The following is a 19,248-nucleotide window of genomic DNA, read 5'->3' on the forward strand; positions in this document are numbered from 1 at the left end:
AAATTGAATGGTTTTTGGGCATTTCACCCTCTACAGTTCACAACATAGTTAAAAGATTCAAGGAATCTGGTCAAATCTCGGCATGTAAAGGGCAAGAAAAAAACACTTCTGAATGAACGTCATCTCTGATATCATCATTCATATGTAATGGATATCATGAGCATGGGCTTGGGATTACTTTAGTAAACCTTTGTTAGTCAACACCATTCACTGCTGCATCCACAGGTGCAAGTTAAGACTTTACTTTGCAAAGCAGAAGCCCTACATCAACACTGTCCAGAAGTGCTGCTGACTTCTCTGGGCTTGGTTTCATCATAGATGGAAAGTAGAACAGTGAAACTGTGTTTTTTGGTCCGATGAGCCCACATTTCAAATAGTTTTTGAAAAATACAGCCATCATGCGTGTGCTTGATTGGCCTGTCTGCAGTCCTGACCATATCCAATTGAGAATGTGTGGTGCGTTATGAAGCACACAATACGGCAATGAAGACCCCGTACAATTGTGCAGCTGAAGATCTACATAATGGATGAATGGGGCAAAATTCCACTTTTTAAACTTCACAAAACTTTTGCTTTAGTGCATAATAAGTCACATGCTTAATAAGTGTTATTAAAAGAAATGGTGATGCTTCACAGTGGTAAACGCTCGACTGGCCCAACTTGTTTGGCGTGTGTTGTGATCATCTGATTTAAAATTACTGTACATACAAAAATACAATGAAATTGACTAGGTAATACATCATATAATGTTTAGCTGAATATCATTTACAAATCACTCCTTTTTGTTTTTATTAGCATTTTTCATACTGCCCCAACTGTTTCAGAATTGGGACAAAGAAAACAATAGAAAAGATGAAAAAGCATGTTACTAGTAAATGTTGTGACATTTGTTTTTAAGACACTCCAGAACCAAATACGTTTTATGTCATTGACATCCAACCTTCGCCATTCAATTTTTGTGTTTCTATAAAAACAGCATAGAGGGTTGGAACAACTTTAGGGTAAAAAATTACAGATTTGTAATTTTGTGGGGAAACTGTTCCTTTACGATTCTGTTTTGCTTGCTCAAATCTGCCATGTTACCTTGTCATATTTTAGCCATCAATTTGTCTTTAGCAGCTGACTGTAAATAGTCCACTGGCCTTGTGGAGCCATCTACTTCCTGAGTCTCCTCTTGCAGTGGAGAAAAGAAAATCATTTACTGTGCATGTAATAATTCATAGTCACAGCCCCAGGGACAGGTTATCAGCAAAGTAATTACAGCTGGCCACGATGGGAACCTCTCGCTGCTGGAGTTTTACTCTGTGCTGGTGGTCCGCCTGTGTCTGATAAAAGTCAAATATGACTTTTATTTCAGGCCTGTTGTCCAGAGGTGGGTAGAGTAGCCAAAAACTCAACTGTAGTAAAAGTATTAATATTAAAAATAACCTGAGTAAGAGTAAAAAAATATTGAATTAAAAGAATACTCAAGAAGCAAGTAACTAGTTACTTCCACAGTCACCTTTCACTTCCATTTGTTTGTCATTGTTGAAAGTGAATGGTGACTTGAGGATGTCACCTTGTTGAAACACCTTGTTTTTGGTTCCAGACAGAATATTATAATTTATCATACCTAAAATAAATTCTGCAAAGCTACGTTCCCACCAGAAGCCGGTTTCGCTTTACCATGTTGGTGGAATGACCTTCCCAACTCCATCCGTGAAGCAATTCACTCTCTGTCTTCAAAAAATGGCAAAAAAACCCACATCTTTTCCTTGAGCACTTAAAGGAATAGTTCACCCAAAAAGGAACATTTGCTGATAATTTACTCACCCTCAAGCCATCCAAGACCTATCCATCCAAGATGAGTTTCTTTCTTCATCATTTAAGATTTTTAGGATTTCATATCAGGCCTCCTCCTTTAAACAATGCAAGTGAATGGTTTTTTTATATATATTTTTTGATGGTCCAAAATGCATATTTAGGGTGCATCAAAATAATCCACACAACTCCAGTCAACAAATAAAGTTCTTCTGAACCCAAACGATTGATTATTTTTAGAAACAAAACAATATTTACATATCTTTCAACTACAAATTACAAAACTACAAAAATTCCTGCTTGTTTTAGTGTTGAATGAAGGCGTTGCTTAAAAGTAACTCTTAATTTTCACTGTGTAGTGAATGAAAGTGTTTGATTTTAGCACTGACTGCTGGCCTGCTGCTGAATGATGAACTTGTCGAGTGACATGAGCACCACTGTAAAGTTCCAGTGCCATAAAAGTCCCATTCATAAATATCTCAATAAATGACCCATTTATTAACACTTATTAAATTAAAACCAGTAATGTCCCCATTGTAACGAAGAGAACATTTTGACATTAAAATGTCACTTGAGTAAGATTAAAATGTACCCACCATTAAACCTACTCTTAAAAGTACATTTTCTCCAAGAAGTTACTCAAATAAATGTTACAGAGTAAATGTAGCACTTTACAACCCACCTCTGCTGTTGTCCTGTTTGTAAATTGTTATAGTTCATCCATTAAAAGTCTAAAAGTTTCAGTATTGTTTACTTCTATGAATAAAAACAAGGACATCATATTGGGTTAAAAGTAATATATACAAAGAGTATGATCAGTGAAAATATGCATGTAATTTGTAATATGTACTTTTATGATTGACTAAGTGTATGATTAGCATTTTTAAAGGTTTTAAAGTTTGAAGTGTGCAATTTTGGCACCTCTAGTGTCAACAAATGGATTTGTAAAAATAATGAATGTTTTCAAACAGGTTTCCCTGGACACTCCCCTGTCTTCTATTGGTTGGAAAAGCAGATAGTCCAGGCCCAAAATTGCATTATTTGTTGAGCAAATGTTTGCTCATTTGGAGATAAAACTCTCACAATTCCCACAGAAATAAAGTTGTTTTCCTTGTTGGCCAGGCCGTCTTGTGATGTGCAGCCCCTGTAGCTCCCCTCCTGCAGGATCCCTTTCAAGATGAACTCCTCGGCCTCTGTTAAGGCCCATATATTTCAAACGAAATCGAGAGTGTGAACGAATGATTGTGAAGTCTGAACAAACTGCTGCTAAAAACCTTCATACTGCCATTAGCCCACATTATTGGTGGGTGTGACCAGGTGCTCCCCCCATTTTGAGACCGACAGCTAATTCCAGTCATGTTCTTCAGTTAGTTAAGATCAGTCCATTTGAACAGTCAGGCATGCAGAGATACCAAGCTGGTGCAACTGTATGAACGGTCACGTAGAGGCATTTTCCAAGACTATTTTGTGTGATTTATTCTTTTTTTATTTTTTTTTATTAATCTTAAAAAGGAACGAGATCTACTAATATGTTGATTCACTCATGTGCCAAATGCATTTGCACATGAGAGCAAATGCATTTGCATATTTATATTAGAGATATGTCTCTAATCATAATTATTTTGTCTGTATTCTGCTCTTTTATGCCTGTCTGGCACACTGTTATACACCCATCCAGTCATTGATAACACATTATAATGTCACATGTAAAACAGGTTTTACATGTTGTGGTGGCATAGTGGGCTGAAGCACATAACTGGTAATCAGAAGGTTGCTGGTTCGATCCCCCAGCCACCACCATTGTGTTCTTGAGCAAGGCACTTAACTCCAGGTTGCTCCGGGGGGGATTGTCCCTGTAATAAGTGCTCTGTAAGTCGCTTTGGATAAAAGCGTCTGCCAAATGCGTAAATGTAAATGTAGTTGCTCCTTATATTTCAATGCTCTTCTAAACTCCTCCCCCAATTGCATGGTTGGGGTCTGTGTAATCCGCTGCTTGATTGTTTCAAACTTCTTTTTTTAGCTCTAAGCGGAGAACAAAGAACTTTGCGGTGAGTATATTGGTGCCTTAGGATGCAATAGCACTCTGCGCCTCGCTGCCTCCCAAAGGGAGATCACAATTGGAGGAGCGCAGCAGCATGTTCCTCACATGTCTGGAGATGAACGCCATCACACAGAACACTGGTTTTACCTGAGATTTGAAAACCCAATTCTCTTGTACATCCAAAGACTACCAGCAAAATATTCTTCAGATATTTACATAGTTTTACCTTTTCTTGTTTTTGTTTTTTTTAAACACCACATTAAACAATATGAAAGTTGAACCCTTTAAGCTCTGTGGGTGTTTTTAAAGATTTCCTGTTTCAATGGCATACCCAAAATTAAAGGCGTATACAAAAAAAAAAGGAGGGTCAAGTGTTTGGCATCATTGTAAAAAAATAAAATATATATTTTTGAATAATATATGTATAATGACTCAATCATCACACACACACACACACACAAAACTTTAAAGCAAAAAATTACTTTTTCCGGTTTGACAGTTGGTTGCTAATAAGGTGCTTATGAAAAACGTTTTCGTTTTTATTCCCAAAATGTCAACTGTAGCTGAGAAAATTTCTGTGTTGATATGACAAGCCACCAAAAATTACAGCATTACAAAAATAGTTAATCCTAGTGTCCAAAAGCCTCCCAAAACAAATAATATATAATAATTGTACATAAGAATTAATCACACATGCAAACACAACAGTGACTAAAAATTTGCATAGCATGCAGACATGATTTTAGTAATGAGCTTTCACAGAATGAGTGCCTTTCGACTCATCAAAACGGAACACTTCATATTTATCTGCAAATTTCAAAGAAATTATTATATTTAGGTCATAATGCCAATGCATTGGAAAGCAGTTTCTAAGCTTTCAAACGATACCTACTGTATTTTGTCTTGGTCAAGACAGTAGTTATTAATATTTTGATACTCTCTCCCATCCAAACAAGCAAGTACATGTCCCCCATTATTTATACCATGATCAATGGAAACCTGTAAATGATTCACGCTGCAGCCCCTAATATTCCCAAAACTCTACGCCCTTGCTTCGGGTACTACTAACTCAAAATAATTAAGTACAAAATTGCGGCTGTGTGGAATACTCATAAGCCCTTGTGCTTGAAAAAATGATGCATGTTTGGTTAAAACAAGAGCACTTATGTAGAAAAATAATTCTTGTTATTAAAAAGGTATATCGTTTTAATTCTTATGAATATAGTTATTGTTTTGTTGTAGCTGGTTGATGTAGCATGTTGTGATTTGTGTGAAGTCACCATGAGGGTGATTAGTGTTACCTCTGGTGAACTTGGAGCCTGTTAAATTCAAGCCATTCTTGTTTACTCAGTAGTACTTTACAAAAGTGCAGATTTATGTGCACTAAGAAGTTCTGAGGAGAATCCAATGTTCCATATGGTTAGAAATTCAAGTCATTAATTCTGTAATTTAATAATGTATAAGATGCACTATAACACATAAAAAGTGGATATTAAGTATGTCTTTGTGTACACTATTGCTCTGCACCCTTCAGAGTACTCCAAGTGCTCTGCCCTCAATAGTGAGAATAGCATAGTAACACTCACAAATGGAATTTGGCAAAGATTTCAATCAATTACTTTGCAGGCGCATCTCTATAATCATACAAAAATAGCTTATAATCAATCACAAGCATGACACAAAGTTATGCTTTGTGTGCTGCAGGCAAATCCAATTATAATAGAGACATGTTTGACATTCGAATGCATTAAAAACATGTGCCCATTTGTGTTTGTGATGTGACAGTGGCCTAGAGCCTTCAAGAGATGATATTAATTCACCAAATGCAAAGATATTCATGGTTTTAATGTCAAACGATGCACTTTACTTGCATTCTGAAATTACCTACTGGACATTGTTACGATAAAACACAAAGACATGATGCCCAGGGAAACAACTATAACTTTATTCAAAGCTGTTTTATAGCAAAGCAAACATTAAAGAAAGAAGGCAGAAGTTCATCTGATATACAGTATGGCACCACTTAAATGAGCAAATGAAAATTTTTAATACATTTAATTATTTTTTTAATCAACAAAAAAACATTAAAAGCAAGAAAATCAACCAACCAAACTAAAACCAGCTCAAAAAACTCTTTTTTTTTTTTTTTTTTAAAGAAAGAAATGTATCTCCTTAAGTACAGTTTAATTAATTCAAAGCCACAAGCTTAGTATATGCCAATTTTTGCCACCACAGATCATGTCTCATGAAAAAAAGTCAGAATTTTGGAGATGCAGAGCCAATCTGGTTAAAAAAAAAAAAAAAGAAATCTGAGTTTTCAAGTGTGATTGAATATCTGTCAATCCATGTGTGTGTGTGTGTGTGAGAGAGAGAGAGAGAGAGAGAGAAAGAGTGGACTGTAAATAAAACATTTTAAATAATGCTGGCATGCATCTAGATAAACCTTAAGGGAATTAATCAGTTTGCACACTTGTCAAAAACAGCCACAGTTTGATCCAATGGATGTGTTCTTTTTCTTTTTTAACAGGCATTTGCAGTAGTCAGAACAGCTTTGAAGATGAAAAGTGATCAATGCTCATTTGAGAGATTAAAGTGGGGCTCTGCGAGCGTGACTCGTTGTTTCAAAGGAGAATCGTGCACAAGCGCCCCTGTCGAAGCTGAGGACTTGTTGATAGCGTGCTGTAGGGAGGAGTGTCACCACTCAATGTGAGATTACAATCAAGAGATTTTCTGCTCATTTGACCTGACTTGGTTCTGAAGCTCACACACAAAATAAAAACTCTTTAAAGTGACATCATTGGCTTGTGTATGCACACACACTCACACACAAACAGACATTTACAGCCATATTAGTGTTATTTACCTGAAAGACATCATAAAGGAATAGTTCACGCAAAAATGACAATTCGGTCATCATTTACTCACCCTCGTGTTTTACAAATCCATATGAATTTCTTTCCTCTTTTGAAAGATACTTTCATTGTATATATATATATTATTTTTTTTATGCAGTGAATGAATGTTAACTGAATCATTCTGCCTTACATCTCCTTTTGTGTGCTACGGGAGAAAGTAAGTCATACAGGTTTGGAACAACATGATGGTGAGTAAATAATGACAGAACTGTAATTTTAGGGTGAACTGTCCCTTTAAATTGTTGGACAGGGCTATAAGTCTGAATCTTGTGATACGAGTTTGCAGGATTGAAAATTCAGCCTTGGCTTTGCTCTTCATTACAAATATGTGCGTAGCTGAAAGTATCAGACTGGTTTTAGCATGCGTTTGACCAATCCATCTAATTTAAACCACTTCAGATCCAGCACCAGGATGCCGAGTTGAAAAAACTATTGATCAAGAAGCATATCAGTCAGGTATAGCAGCCCTTCTCCAGCCTCTACGACTCCTGCACTCTCTCTGATATGTTCAAACTCTCATTTGTTCATTTTTACGTAGCTATATATTTAATTATCATTAATATGAGGAAATGGAAAGGCAGGGTGAATAGAAGGAAAGATGGTGTATGGAATGGGGGTTATCTCTTCTCCCAGTGTTTGTGGGCAACTCCCTGGCGTGGGACAAAATTGGTGTGATGTTTGCCTTCACACAGTTTGCCGGCACACATTCCTATGAGGCTGATTATCGTCTCATTCCTTTCTCTGTGCGCTCTTATCGACTTGGCCATCTTGGAGGAAGCAAACAAATAATCACAATGAAGTCAAGAGAAAGGTGTACATGTTAACAAACAAATAATTAAATAGATGGTTCACCCAAAAATTCTATCGTCATTTACCCAACCTCATGTTGTTCCAAGACCCGAAAGACCTTCATTCTTACGTGGAACACAAAAGAAGGTATTCAGTAGAATGTCCAAGCTACTCTTTTCTATACAATGAAAGTAGATGGGAACCAGGGACATCCGAGGTCACCATTCACTTCATTTGTATGGAGAAATGCAGATTAGAACTTCTGCCAAATATTTTCTAATATTGTGCTTCACATATGAGAAAGTCATACAGGTTTGGAACAACATGGTGGTGAGTAAATAATTACAGAATCAACATTTTTGGCTTAACGATCCCTTAAGCCAACTGTAATGTACAAGTGTAAAATATTAAAGTCAACATGAAAATATAATTGACCCTATTTACCTTAATACATGTTCCTGTTTTATAGTGGCAACACTACAATAAGGTTGTATCCATTAACATTAGTTAACTACATTAATTAACATAAACTAACAATAAACAATACTTTTACAAAATGTAATGTTCATATTTAATATTTTTAATTCAAATATTCATTTTTAAATATATATATATGCAAGATGTAAATACAAAATGCAAGAACTTGCTTTGCTTGAAAACGGATCAAATCAAATTCCAACCTACAATTTCTATCAATATCCTGTTTCACTTGGAAAAATGTCAGATAACAAAAGTAAAATGGATTGCGGTTAGTCTTTCATGTTGACTGTATGATAAAGGATACATTTTCCTTTGATTAAATTACAAATAATTCTACCACCATTTGTATGGATACACTGGCAGCCAAAAGTTTGGATTTTGCTCCTATGGAATGAAATTGGTACTTTTATTCAACAAAGTGTCATTCAACTGATCACAATGTATAGTCAGGACATTAATAATGTGAAAACAATGTTCAGCACTTCTTAAACTACTTCAAAGAGTTCTCATAAAAAAAGTCCTCCATTTGCAGCAATAACAGCTTTGCAGATCCTTGGCGTTCTAGCAGTCAGTTTGTCCAGATACTCAGGTGATATTTCTTTGCACACTCTAACTTTTCTTTCGGTTTCAAAAGTTGCTTTTTCTTTGCAATTCTTCCCATAAGGCCTGCACCCCTGAGTCTTCTCTTTACTGTTGTAGTAGAATTCAATGAAGCTGTCAGATGAAGACATGTGAGGCGTCTATTTCTCAAACTAGAGACTCTGATGTACTTATCCTCTTGTTTAGTTGTACATCTGGCCTTCCACATCTCTTTCTGTCCTTGTAGGAGCCAGTTGTCCTTTGTCTTTGAAGACTGTAGTGTACACCACATACACAACATGTATGAAATCTTTTCAAGCATCGTATAGCCTTCATTCCTCAAAACAATGATTGACTGACGAGTTTCTAGAGAAAGGGGCTTCTTTTTTTCCCTAATATTGACCTTAAGGCAAGTCTATTGCATACTGTGGCAACTCAAAAACAAAGACAATGTTAAGATTTAACAAACCAAATAGCTTTCAGCAGGGTCTGATATAATGATAAGTGATTTTCTAGTACCAAACGAGCAATTTAGAATGATTACTCAAGGATAAGATGTTGGATTTATGGCTGGTAGAAAGGGGGCCTGTCGAGATTTTATCAAAAATGACTTTTTTCAAATGTTTTTTACATCAGTAATGTCCTGACTATATTTTGTGATAAGATGAATGCCACTTTGGTGAATTAAAGTACCAATTTCCCTCCGAAACAGCAAAATGTGTACATTATTCCAAACTTTTGGCTGCCAGTATAGGTATGCAAGCACGCACGCATGCACACGCACGCGCGCACACACACACACACACGCACACACACGCACACACACACACACGCACACACACTCACACACACACACACACACACACGTGGGGTTTCCATGTTTTATGGGGACTTTCCATAGACATAATGGTTTTTATACTGTACAAACTTTATATTCTATCCCCTAACCCCAACCCTAAACCTTACAGAAAACTTTCTGCATTTTTACAATTAAAAAAAAACATAATTTAGTATGATTTATAAGCAGTTTTCCTCATGGGGACTGACAAAATGTCCCCCCAACGTCAAACATTTCGGATTTTACTATCAATATGGGGACATTTGGTCCCCACAAATTGATAAATACATGCTCACACACGCACAAAACACACACACACACACACACACACACACACACACACACACACACACACACACACACACACACTGTTCTGTTACTAAATATTTTCCTTTCAAATGTAGGAGGGAATTAATATAAATGGCATGTTGGGAGTTTGTATGTGCGGCCCTAAGAGGGAAGCTGACCCTGGGGTTCCTGGAATGACAGCACAGCAAAACTCTTATCACACATGATTTATCAGCTTTCTTTCACTGCGTCATCCGTGTGCTCCGATCACACACACTTTGTGTTTGATTTATTAATGTCTGTGAGAAGGGCATGCAGCTCATTTATCAAACTCAATTTAAGGAGGCATGCCAACACGTTTACTCTGAAAAATCAGGGTCACTCTACACAGTTACAGATCGGCAGAGAGAAATAGAGTGAATGAGAGAGAAAGGAAGTAAAGGAATTATGGTTAAAGGAAACAAGGAAGAAACAGTTGTGTGCTTTTAGCTGAACGAGCAAGACAGTGAGAGAGACAATGAAATTTATTGAAAATGAGGACTCCATGTGTGTGTTTCCTCTGCTTTAAGATGCAGTCACACTAGACTGTTCTTTCACTTCTATTTGTAAGAATGTGAATAGCGAAGCTACTAACTTAACAAAATTTTTCAGTAAAATTACAGTAGTTTAGCTATTTTCACATAGTAGGGTTATCCAGTAACAAGCTACATTTTCCAACAAGTAGCGCTATAGTGTTCCAAAACATTATCCACAGCAATGTAGCTGAGATAGTAATCAATCACACTCATATACTGTAACTGCCTCTTATCCCAATAGCATTGGGAAATCCAAGAGAATTGGTTATTTCAGACAGTTCACAAATGGACTGGTTAAAATACTTGATTCATTATATACAGGTGTGACAGGGCAGAGGGTGGGGCCGGGTCGTGAGTTTACACGGCCCCTGATCAGGCTAATCAATCCTCCGAGAGGGATAAAGGCCGACTGCGGACGTTGGTGCGACAGAGAGAGTACGTTTACGGGCAGCTGTCCGTCCTATGTGTGTGTTTATGTCTTTTGGTTTCCGTTTTACATAAAAATATTATTTATATTGTCAAGCCGGTTCTCGCCGCCTCCTTTCCTTGAACCCCTTTACAACAGGGTTGATTTTTGCTACACAAAACTGACATTTAAATTTTGTGTGCTTCAATATGTCCCCTTCGAGGGTTTTGGTGCTTAAACGTCTTCATTTAAACCCACATATGGAACATCCTGCCTAATACAGGATAGTTGGCATCCCAACTTATATTTAGTGTTGGGAAATACAATTCAATTATGTGAGTCGGTTTGTAAATGAACTAGTTCTCATTAAAGGAATAGTTTTTGCTGACAATTTACTCACACTCAGACCATCCAAGATGTATATGACCTTCTTTCTCCATCAGAACAGGATTTAAGATTTATAGGAAAGTATTCCAGGTTTTTAGCTTCATCCAATTCAAGTGAATGGCACAAATATTTGGTGTATATATTTATTCTAAATGTATATGTTCAATTTAAATTTGTCAACATAATTGTTTAAAGTCAGGTTATATTACATGATTAAAAATATAATCTAATTGTTATTTATTTAAAAATATTGTATATAAATATAAATAAATAGCTTTAAATAGTTAAATACTTATTGCAAGTAGCTTGTAGTGTAGCTAAATACTTATTTTTCTTCAAAATGTAGCTTGGCTGTAGTTTAATTACTTCAATTTATTAATAGCTTGTAGCTTGGGAAGCTACAGTTTCAAAGTTGCTTCCCCAACGCTGATGCAAAAAAGTTTTGTCTTATGTTACGTACCAACGTTCAAATTTGGTAAACTCTGAGCCACAAATTCGTACAACGAAAAGATGCTTGACCAACAGAGGATCTAAACGAAGGTGTTTTATGTTTTAAGTGATGGTATATTTTAACATTTACGTTTAATAATTTAGTAGAAGCCTCACAAGCAATTCAAAAACACAGCACACACAGTTTAATAAGAGCCAGCAATATTAGCTTCATCGCATTGCTGAGTTTCAAGAGTAAAATAGAATAATACAAAAGCTAGAGCAAGTAAAAATTGCAGAAATATAAAAGATAAGAGAAAGTTTTTTAAGTTAATATAAAAAGCCTTTGTTTATGGTGGTGAACAAATTTGTAATTTATTTGAAATATATTAATTATTAAAAACTGAAGCCACAGAGTGTCATTTCCTACCAATATTCATTGTGGAATTTGAAGTAAATGTTGAATGCTTAAAGTTTACAGTGAACAAACCTTTATCCTCTGCTTTAATTGATTTATTTGTTTTACCTTTGGACTGAATGCTGTCTGTTGAAGATGATGCAGGCTCTTGGGAGCTCTGGTCGTGGGCTTTCATTTCAACTAAACACATGTTAGACAGAGAAACAGAGAGTGACAAAGAGAAAAAAACAAGGGAATGAGAGAGACAGTAAGGCACAGAGAAGGGAATTGAAGACTCTGGATCAGAGCTGAGCAGAGAAATTAAAAGTTAGAATCCACTGAGTGACACATTATTGAGTACTGTACTTCTATTCTATCTGAAATAAGTGCTGAGGGTGCTAGAGGCTATGCCTGAGGCTACTGAGACTTCAGCAGAGCACATGACACTGCAGAGCTCAGAGAGACAAGATACACCTGTGCGAACATTAGGAAATGCATACACATACATTTTTCTTTCTTTTGCATGAATAATCCATGAGTTGTAGCTGTGGTCTAGTGGTTAGTGCACATGATCTGAAAAATTAAGCATTGGTGCTCTGCTCATACAGATGATGCTAGTTTGAATCTGGCTTGCTACATTTCCCAATACTGCTTCCCTCACTTCTCCCTGTCATTTCATGTCCTCTCTCTTAATATTTGTAGTAGCACACAAACACATCTTTGTTCATACCTTTAGTGCTGGTGGTGTTGTTTTCCTGGGTTGATTTGATCTCAATTTTATCAGCGCCTAAATAAACAAAAGTCACATAATAATGTGTCATTTAAGGTCTCTATTAAGCACTTTAATTAATTCGATTTTTTCCCCCTTTATTTTTATTCTGTTATTCTATTGGTTCCATAGTCAATATCCCTAAATATCACCTTCCTAAAAAGAACAATAGCAAATTATGAATCAAAGAATAACAAGCTTGTGTCACTCAAAACATGATTTAATCTTTTTATATATTCTTTTTATATTATATATGTTTACAAATTACCTTTATACTTATACACTGATGAGTCAAAACATTATGTCCACCCGCCTAATATGCTGTTGGTCCTCCGAGTGCTACCAAAAAAGCCGTGACCCACCAAGGCATGGACTCTACAAGACCCATGAAGGTGTCCTGTGGTATCTGGCACCAAGACATGAGCAGCAGATCCTTCAAGCCTTCTAAATTGCGAGGTGAGGTGCAGTTTATCGGAGTTGTTGATCCAGCACATCCCAGAGATGCTCAATTGGATTGAGATGTAGGGAATTTGGAGGCCAGCGCAACCCCTCGAAATCTTCATCATGTTGGTGTACCTGGTCTGCCACTATGTTTAGGTTGCTGGCACATGTCAAACTGACGTCCATGTGAATGGCTGGACCCAGGGTTTCCCAGCAGAAAATTGCCCAGAGCATCACACTCCCTCCACCAGATGCCATCTTCCCACAGTGCATCCTGGTGCCATCACTTCCGCAGGTTAATGGCACACACATACATGGCTGATGTTAAAGAAAATAGGACTAATTGGACCAGACAATCTTTTTTTTACTGCTCTAAGGTCGAGTTCCGACGCTTGCATGCCCATTGTAGTTTCTTTCATAGTGGATAGAGGTCATGATGGTCACTCTGACCGGTCTGCAACAATAGCCTTCGTTGCCCTTGTGCATTGATGAGCCTTGGGTACCCAACACCCTGTCGCCAGTTTGTGGTTTGTCCCTCCATGGACCACTGTCGGTAGGTACTCACCACTGTTCACCGGGAGCACCCAACAAGGTAAATACATAAGAGAAGCAAACCTTTATCAGACTTTAGCTTTTATCCAACGTATCTTGCACATAACAGGGACAATCGACATGTAGCAACCTAGGAATTGTTCACCCAAAAATATATATTTTTTTGGTATTATTTACTCCTCATGTTGTAACAAACTAGGCTATTTTTTCTTCCATGGAACACACAAGGCGATGTTTAACAAACTGTTTACAGGCGGTTCTGTTTCATACAATAAAACTGAAAGGGGTTATGTGCTTGTAACGGGGTAAAAGGGAAAGGACGAGGCGAGAATCGGCTTGACAGTGTAAATAATAATTTAATGACCAACTTAAAGCAGGGGCCTGTAACTCTCACTCTCCCGAACTGCTGCCTCTGGGTACCTTTATCCCAGATGATAGCTTTGTACATTACTTTAGGTCATTATTTGCTGAATGTCTCAAATCCCATTTGGAAATGTTGAATGTCAAGAGGAATTATAACAGAACTTTCAAATTTGTGTGAACCAACAGTAGTTCATATATCTCCCCTTTTGGAACTCAAACCTTCAACCTATTGGTTGCCAGCCCAGATCATTAATCACTACTCCATACCACACTAAATACCCCATGTGTACAGTTTAGACAGCAAGTTCAATAAGAAAATATTTCATTGCAATTTAATCTTTGGTTTGAGGCCCATGCATAACATATGAACAAAATAAATGCTCCAAAATTCTCTCACCTTCAAGATGAACAAAACAAATGCAGGCGAAAGGGGAGGCATAGAAAATTAATTACAAACTGCCTTCAGTCTGTATCAGTGTGAGCCTTATTCTCAAACTAATTCAAACTCGCTCTCTAACTTTCTCTCGCTCTCTGCCTAAATAGCAAAGCAAACCACAGCATGAAATAATCTCTTTCCTGTGGCAAATCCACGGATGATGCAAACTAACCCAACCGCTTTAACCAGTGCTGCAGATTGTCTCTAAACTCAAATGATAGCATTTGTCTAAGGCACAACAAAATCCACCTTCATGAGAATCTCACAAACATCATCTGAACAAACGGACACATCTTAAAAGTACAGTGCAGGCAGTGTAACAACATGCCCTCTGCATTCATTGTGATGCCACACACTTTCATGCTTGTTTTATCAACAGCTCAGAAGGTTTGCTTTAAGTCGGAGAGACAATTCCACGGGTTACGGGGACAACATTTCGACGACTACAGACTGTGGCTTTAATGCAATCTTTTAGAATGAGAGCTACCCAGACACTTTGCTCTCCCTGATGGCCAGCCCTCAAATTCTACTGATTAAACAGGCGCAAAGCTGAAAGTGATGGATTTGTGTATGGAACATGAAAAAAGGCTCTTCTCATTGGAAAAATAGACCAGAGACTGAGTGCTAGGATGAGGAAAGGTGAGGGAGAGCATGGCCAACTGCCACTGTCATGATTTCATTTCATTCTTGTCTTGCGGCACCATAGAGGAGAAATTGAAACAATGTGATACGATTCAACAAAATGTTTCAATTACTGCCCACTTCTGCAAGCGAGTCTCCTCTCGGTCGCTCGCTTTATGTTTTATCCATATGCTTCCACAAATGGGGAATCGGAGTAAACAAACGGGTCACACACTGAATACATTAACAGATTCTTTCTCTGTTCCAAATTCTAGTGAGCTGCCTAAAGAGGCAGCATTTTACACAGGTGCTCTCTGAAGTGAAGACTGTTCCAAAAGTTAGGCAGCTTAACTATGCTGCCTCCTAAGATACCTAATTTTGGCCAAATTCCTAAGCAGCATTGCATGCGTCCATCTCCTAGAAGGCAATTTCAGAAAGCATTGTGACGAGCTTGTAAAAAAATTAATCCAAGATGGTAAACAAAGTGTGAGAAATGTCGATTAAATGTTGATTACAAATATACTTCAGTGATCCCAAACCTATTGATTAATACATTTCCATGAATTTTCCAATATTGTTTGGTTTATTGGGTAAGGATTTTTTATAAAAACAATGAAATTGAGATTGCATTCACAAAGATCAATTCCTAGCCAATGAAATATTTAAGAGAAGTGCATAACCAGAAATATTCATAAGGGCTACATACATTTCATGACCTTTCCATTACTTTTCCTGGCCTGGAAATCTCTATTTTAAAATGTTTTGATATTTCTAGGTTTTCTATGACCGTGGGAACCCTGGTACTTATAATTCAATTAATACTGAATTATTTATAAAATAGTTTTTCCAAAAAAAATATTTTATTAGAGTATTGTGCCATTCCTCTAGTATTAGTTGCTGCCAATTTAGAACATTCCAAATCAGTCATATTTGAGGTTCCATGACCATTAGGATGTAGCCTTAAAAGGTAGCTGGGCCGTTCACTAAGTTTTGGAACACAGTAAGTTATTCTGAGAGGCAGACAGCTGTTAAAGTGCATGGACCGACACTGAAATGAGAAAGCTAAGGCTGCCGCTTGTATGAACCTGCACGCTCAATTGAGACTTGGCTTCCCTCCTGATGCACTGTCTGTCTCTTTCCATGTAATAATGTGAGAGCTGAGAGGGAGCTCTGCCACTTTGGGCTCCTAATAAGCAGCACTGATCAAAACAAAACAAACCAGCCTTTGAAAAAATCGGAGCCTTAGAAATTCAATCAATGCGTGTTCTCGCTTCCAACTGCTGCCGCATATGTCAGTAGATGGAGTTGAAATTTGCCAGCTCTCTAATTTAGCTTTAGAACTGACAACAGTATAGTAAGTTCTGTTTTTTGGGAAGTGAGTCTGATGTGCAGTGAAACTAATAAAGTAGCAAGAGAGGTGTTGTCAAGCAGGAAAAAGTGTGCAAAATGTGACGTGTTTAGCTGGGCACAAGAGTCCTGTAGTCTATAAATGTGAGGGAAAACAACTGATTTTCATTTCCCTACCCAGCAGCCAATTTATTGACATCAGTCTTCTGAGGTAATCTGAGATAAAAGTCGCAAATCAAATCAGATCACTTTATTGTCACTCAACCATATACACAAGTGCAAATGTGGGTGAAAGTCTTGGGTGCAGTTCCGAGCAACATAGCAGTCATGACATTGACGAGACATATACCTCTCATCACTATATGCATGCCATATGAGAAATAATAGCTCACAAATAGAGATTCACTCACTGAGCACTTTATTAGCAACACTTGTACACCTACTTATTAATTAGATTATCTAATCAGCCAATCATGTGGCAGCAGTGCAATGCATAAAACCATGCAGATATGGGTCAGGAGCTTCAGTTATGTTCATATCAACCATCTCAGTAATTTTGAGAATGGCATGATTGTTGGTGCCATAAGGGCTAGTTTGAGTATTTTTGTAACTGCTGATCTACTGGGATTTTCACACATAAAAGTCTCTAGAATTTACTCAGAATGGTGCAAAAAAACAAAACAAAAAAACATCCAAAGATCTGCCGAAGGAAACACATTGTTGATGAGAGAGGTCAACAGAGAATGGCCAGACTGGTTCGAGCTGACAGAAAGGCTATGTTAACTCAGATAACCACTCTGTACAATTGTAGTGAGCAGAATAGCACCTCAGAATGTACAGCACATCGAACCTTGAGGTGTAAGGACTATAACAGCTGAAGACCACATCAGAAACTTTATTAGGACTATAGTATTCATAATAAAGTTCTCAAATATACACTCTGTGTAGAGTGTATATTTGATGTTAAACATCATACTAAGGCCTGTGTCACACAGCAAGCAAAGAGCAATTGAGCTTTAACACTGACAGCATTTCTCCTTAAGAGAGCAGAGCTCTATAAAGAAAATTGAATGATTTCAATTTGAATGGTTACGACATTGAGTGTGTTCATTTGATAACATAAAATCTGGCAAAATTAGAAGACTGTTTTCCATGAGGAAGAGGATCACATTTACATCCAATTGCTAATGAACCTAACTGCAGATTATTTTTAAAGCAATGCTGAGAAATATTTGATTTATGCCATCTTGAACTTAGACTGACACCTAGGGGCATGGATGCAGCATCATTCAAGCTCAAAAGTTTGCGGTTTCCAAAGCCATTGCAGAAATTCACTATTCATAGTCAGCTATGATTAATGAATCCATGAGTGAAAGTATTCAGTGACAGGTTATACATAACAAGGGACCCTTTCCATGTAGAATAAATCAGTGTAAGATCACTGATATGATTGGGATCTTACATACTGTAAGTGGTCATGATTTTTATATGTTTCAAAATTACTTTTCATTTCTTTAAGAGTAAAACTTTTATAATGATGAAAAATACTATTGATAAATAACTTTTTTGAGCATTTTCGATGTGTTTTCAGCATGCGAAGTGTGACAAAAATGCCGAACATAATTTAAGAGATTACACTCATTTTTAGCGAATGAAATATTTTAGAGAGGAGAATAACTAGAAAATGTATATTCTCTATAGAAATTCCATGACTTTTTTTGACTTTTTGAGATTTAACTAGTTTCATCTTATATCTCACCTATGGCATAAAAATCACCACCCCATCTGGGGTAGGTTACACCTATACAATTGGGCTATAATGACATGTTTTGGATATTGGTCCTCTTGTCCTGATTTACTCAACCTAACATTAGTACATTTGACAAAATGGTTTGCCATTTGAGCACCTTAGCTTCAATAAATCATACATCATCTTTACTTCATATGCTTCCCTTAAATGTAATTGCACTTGGCCATAGTCAAAGTTTGATTCTCATGATAGTCTCAATATATGGGTGGTATCTCTCCAATATTCTAACAATGGAAAATGTTCAGATGCCAAGCTGAATCAAGTGAAAGGGAGGGAAAGAGAGAGAGAGGGAGGGAAATATGTGGGGGTGTTGGGGGCAGATGTAAGTCATATTCATATTCAGACAAGCAGAAAATTAGATCCTCCGCCATCCATTTACTCTAGAGATCATAAGGGGCTTGCGGATCTTTTGTAGTCAGCATAAATCGAAGGAGCTACACAAATAATTAACGGACTTGTCAGGTTTCCTCGTCCCCTCCTCTTGGGCTGGACTCAATAATGACATTAAAGATGAAGGCCAAAGGCAGATTTGTAGTTCAAATTTTTATAATATGATATGTCTGATTCCTGAAGACTCAAACGGTGGTATTGGTAGACAAGGTTGGCCAATGTCTTTACAAATATTTACCATGATACTCAAGGCCAAAGAATACTTTGGTTTGACTAGTATTCTGTATAAATCTGTAACTGTTGTCTAATTGTACTGTAATTGTAACTGTACTAACTGTAGATAATAGATTGGATGAAACTATGGTTAAAATGAAATACTTTTGTAATATATTAATATATTAAACGAGCAAAAAGAAGAGATAAATTGGGGAGTAACGGATTACTTGTAATGGCATTAGGTAATTAGTATACATAAATTAGGTAATCCATTACAGTTACATTAAAACCCTGTAATCAGATTACAGTTACACTTAAAAAAAAATTGGTATTACTGTCAGGATTATAAGTTTTATTGTGAATTTTCCTGACAAAGTGA

At 37.0% G+C, this 19,248-nt stretch overlaps 1 protein-coding gene across 2 annotated transcripts in view; it reads right to left on the reverse strand.

Moving 5' to 3' along the window:
- Positions 1-5,770: 5,770 nt before the first annotated feature.
- The window catches only part of macrod2 (mono-ADP ribosylhydrolase 2), a 785,092-nt gene continuing 771,614 nt past the window's right edge, over positions 5,771-19,248 (reverse strand). Inside the window, exons 18-20 of one of the 2 annotated variants that reach the window (XM_052150996.1) lie at positions 12,655-12,711; positions 12,054-12,125; positions 5,771-7,523 (exon numbers count right to left, since the gene is read on the reverse strand). In XM_052150996.1, the coding sequence (XP_052006956.1) occupies positions 7,486-7,523; positions 12,054-12,125; positions 12,655-12,711 (167 nt within the window). In that variant the 3' untranslated portion in view covers positions 5,771-7,485. The remainder of the gene's footprint in view (positions 7,524-12,053; positions 12,126-12,654; positions 12,712-19,248) is intronic. The other variant, XM_052150997.1, reaches the window with a different exon arrangement.

Source organism: Xyrauchen texanus, chromosome 20 (genome assembly GCF_025860055.1).
Source record: "Xyrauchen texanus isolate HMW12.3.18 chromosome 20, RBS_HiC_50CHRs, whole genome shotgun sequence".
Classification (NCBI taxonomy): Eukaryota; Metazoa; Chordata; class Actinopteri; order Cypriniformes; family Catostomidae; genus Xyrauchen; species Xyrauchen texanus.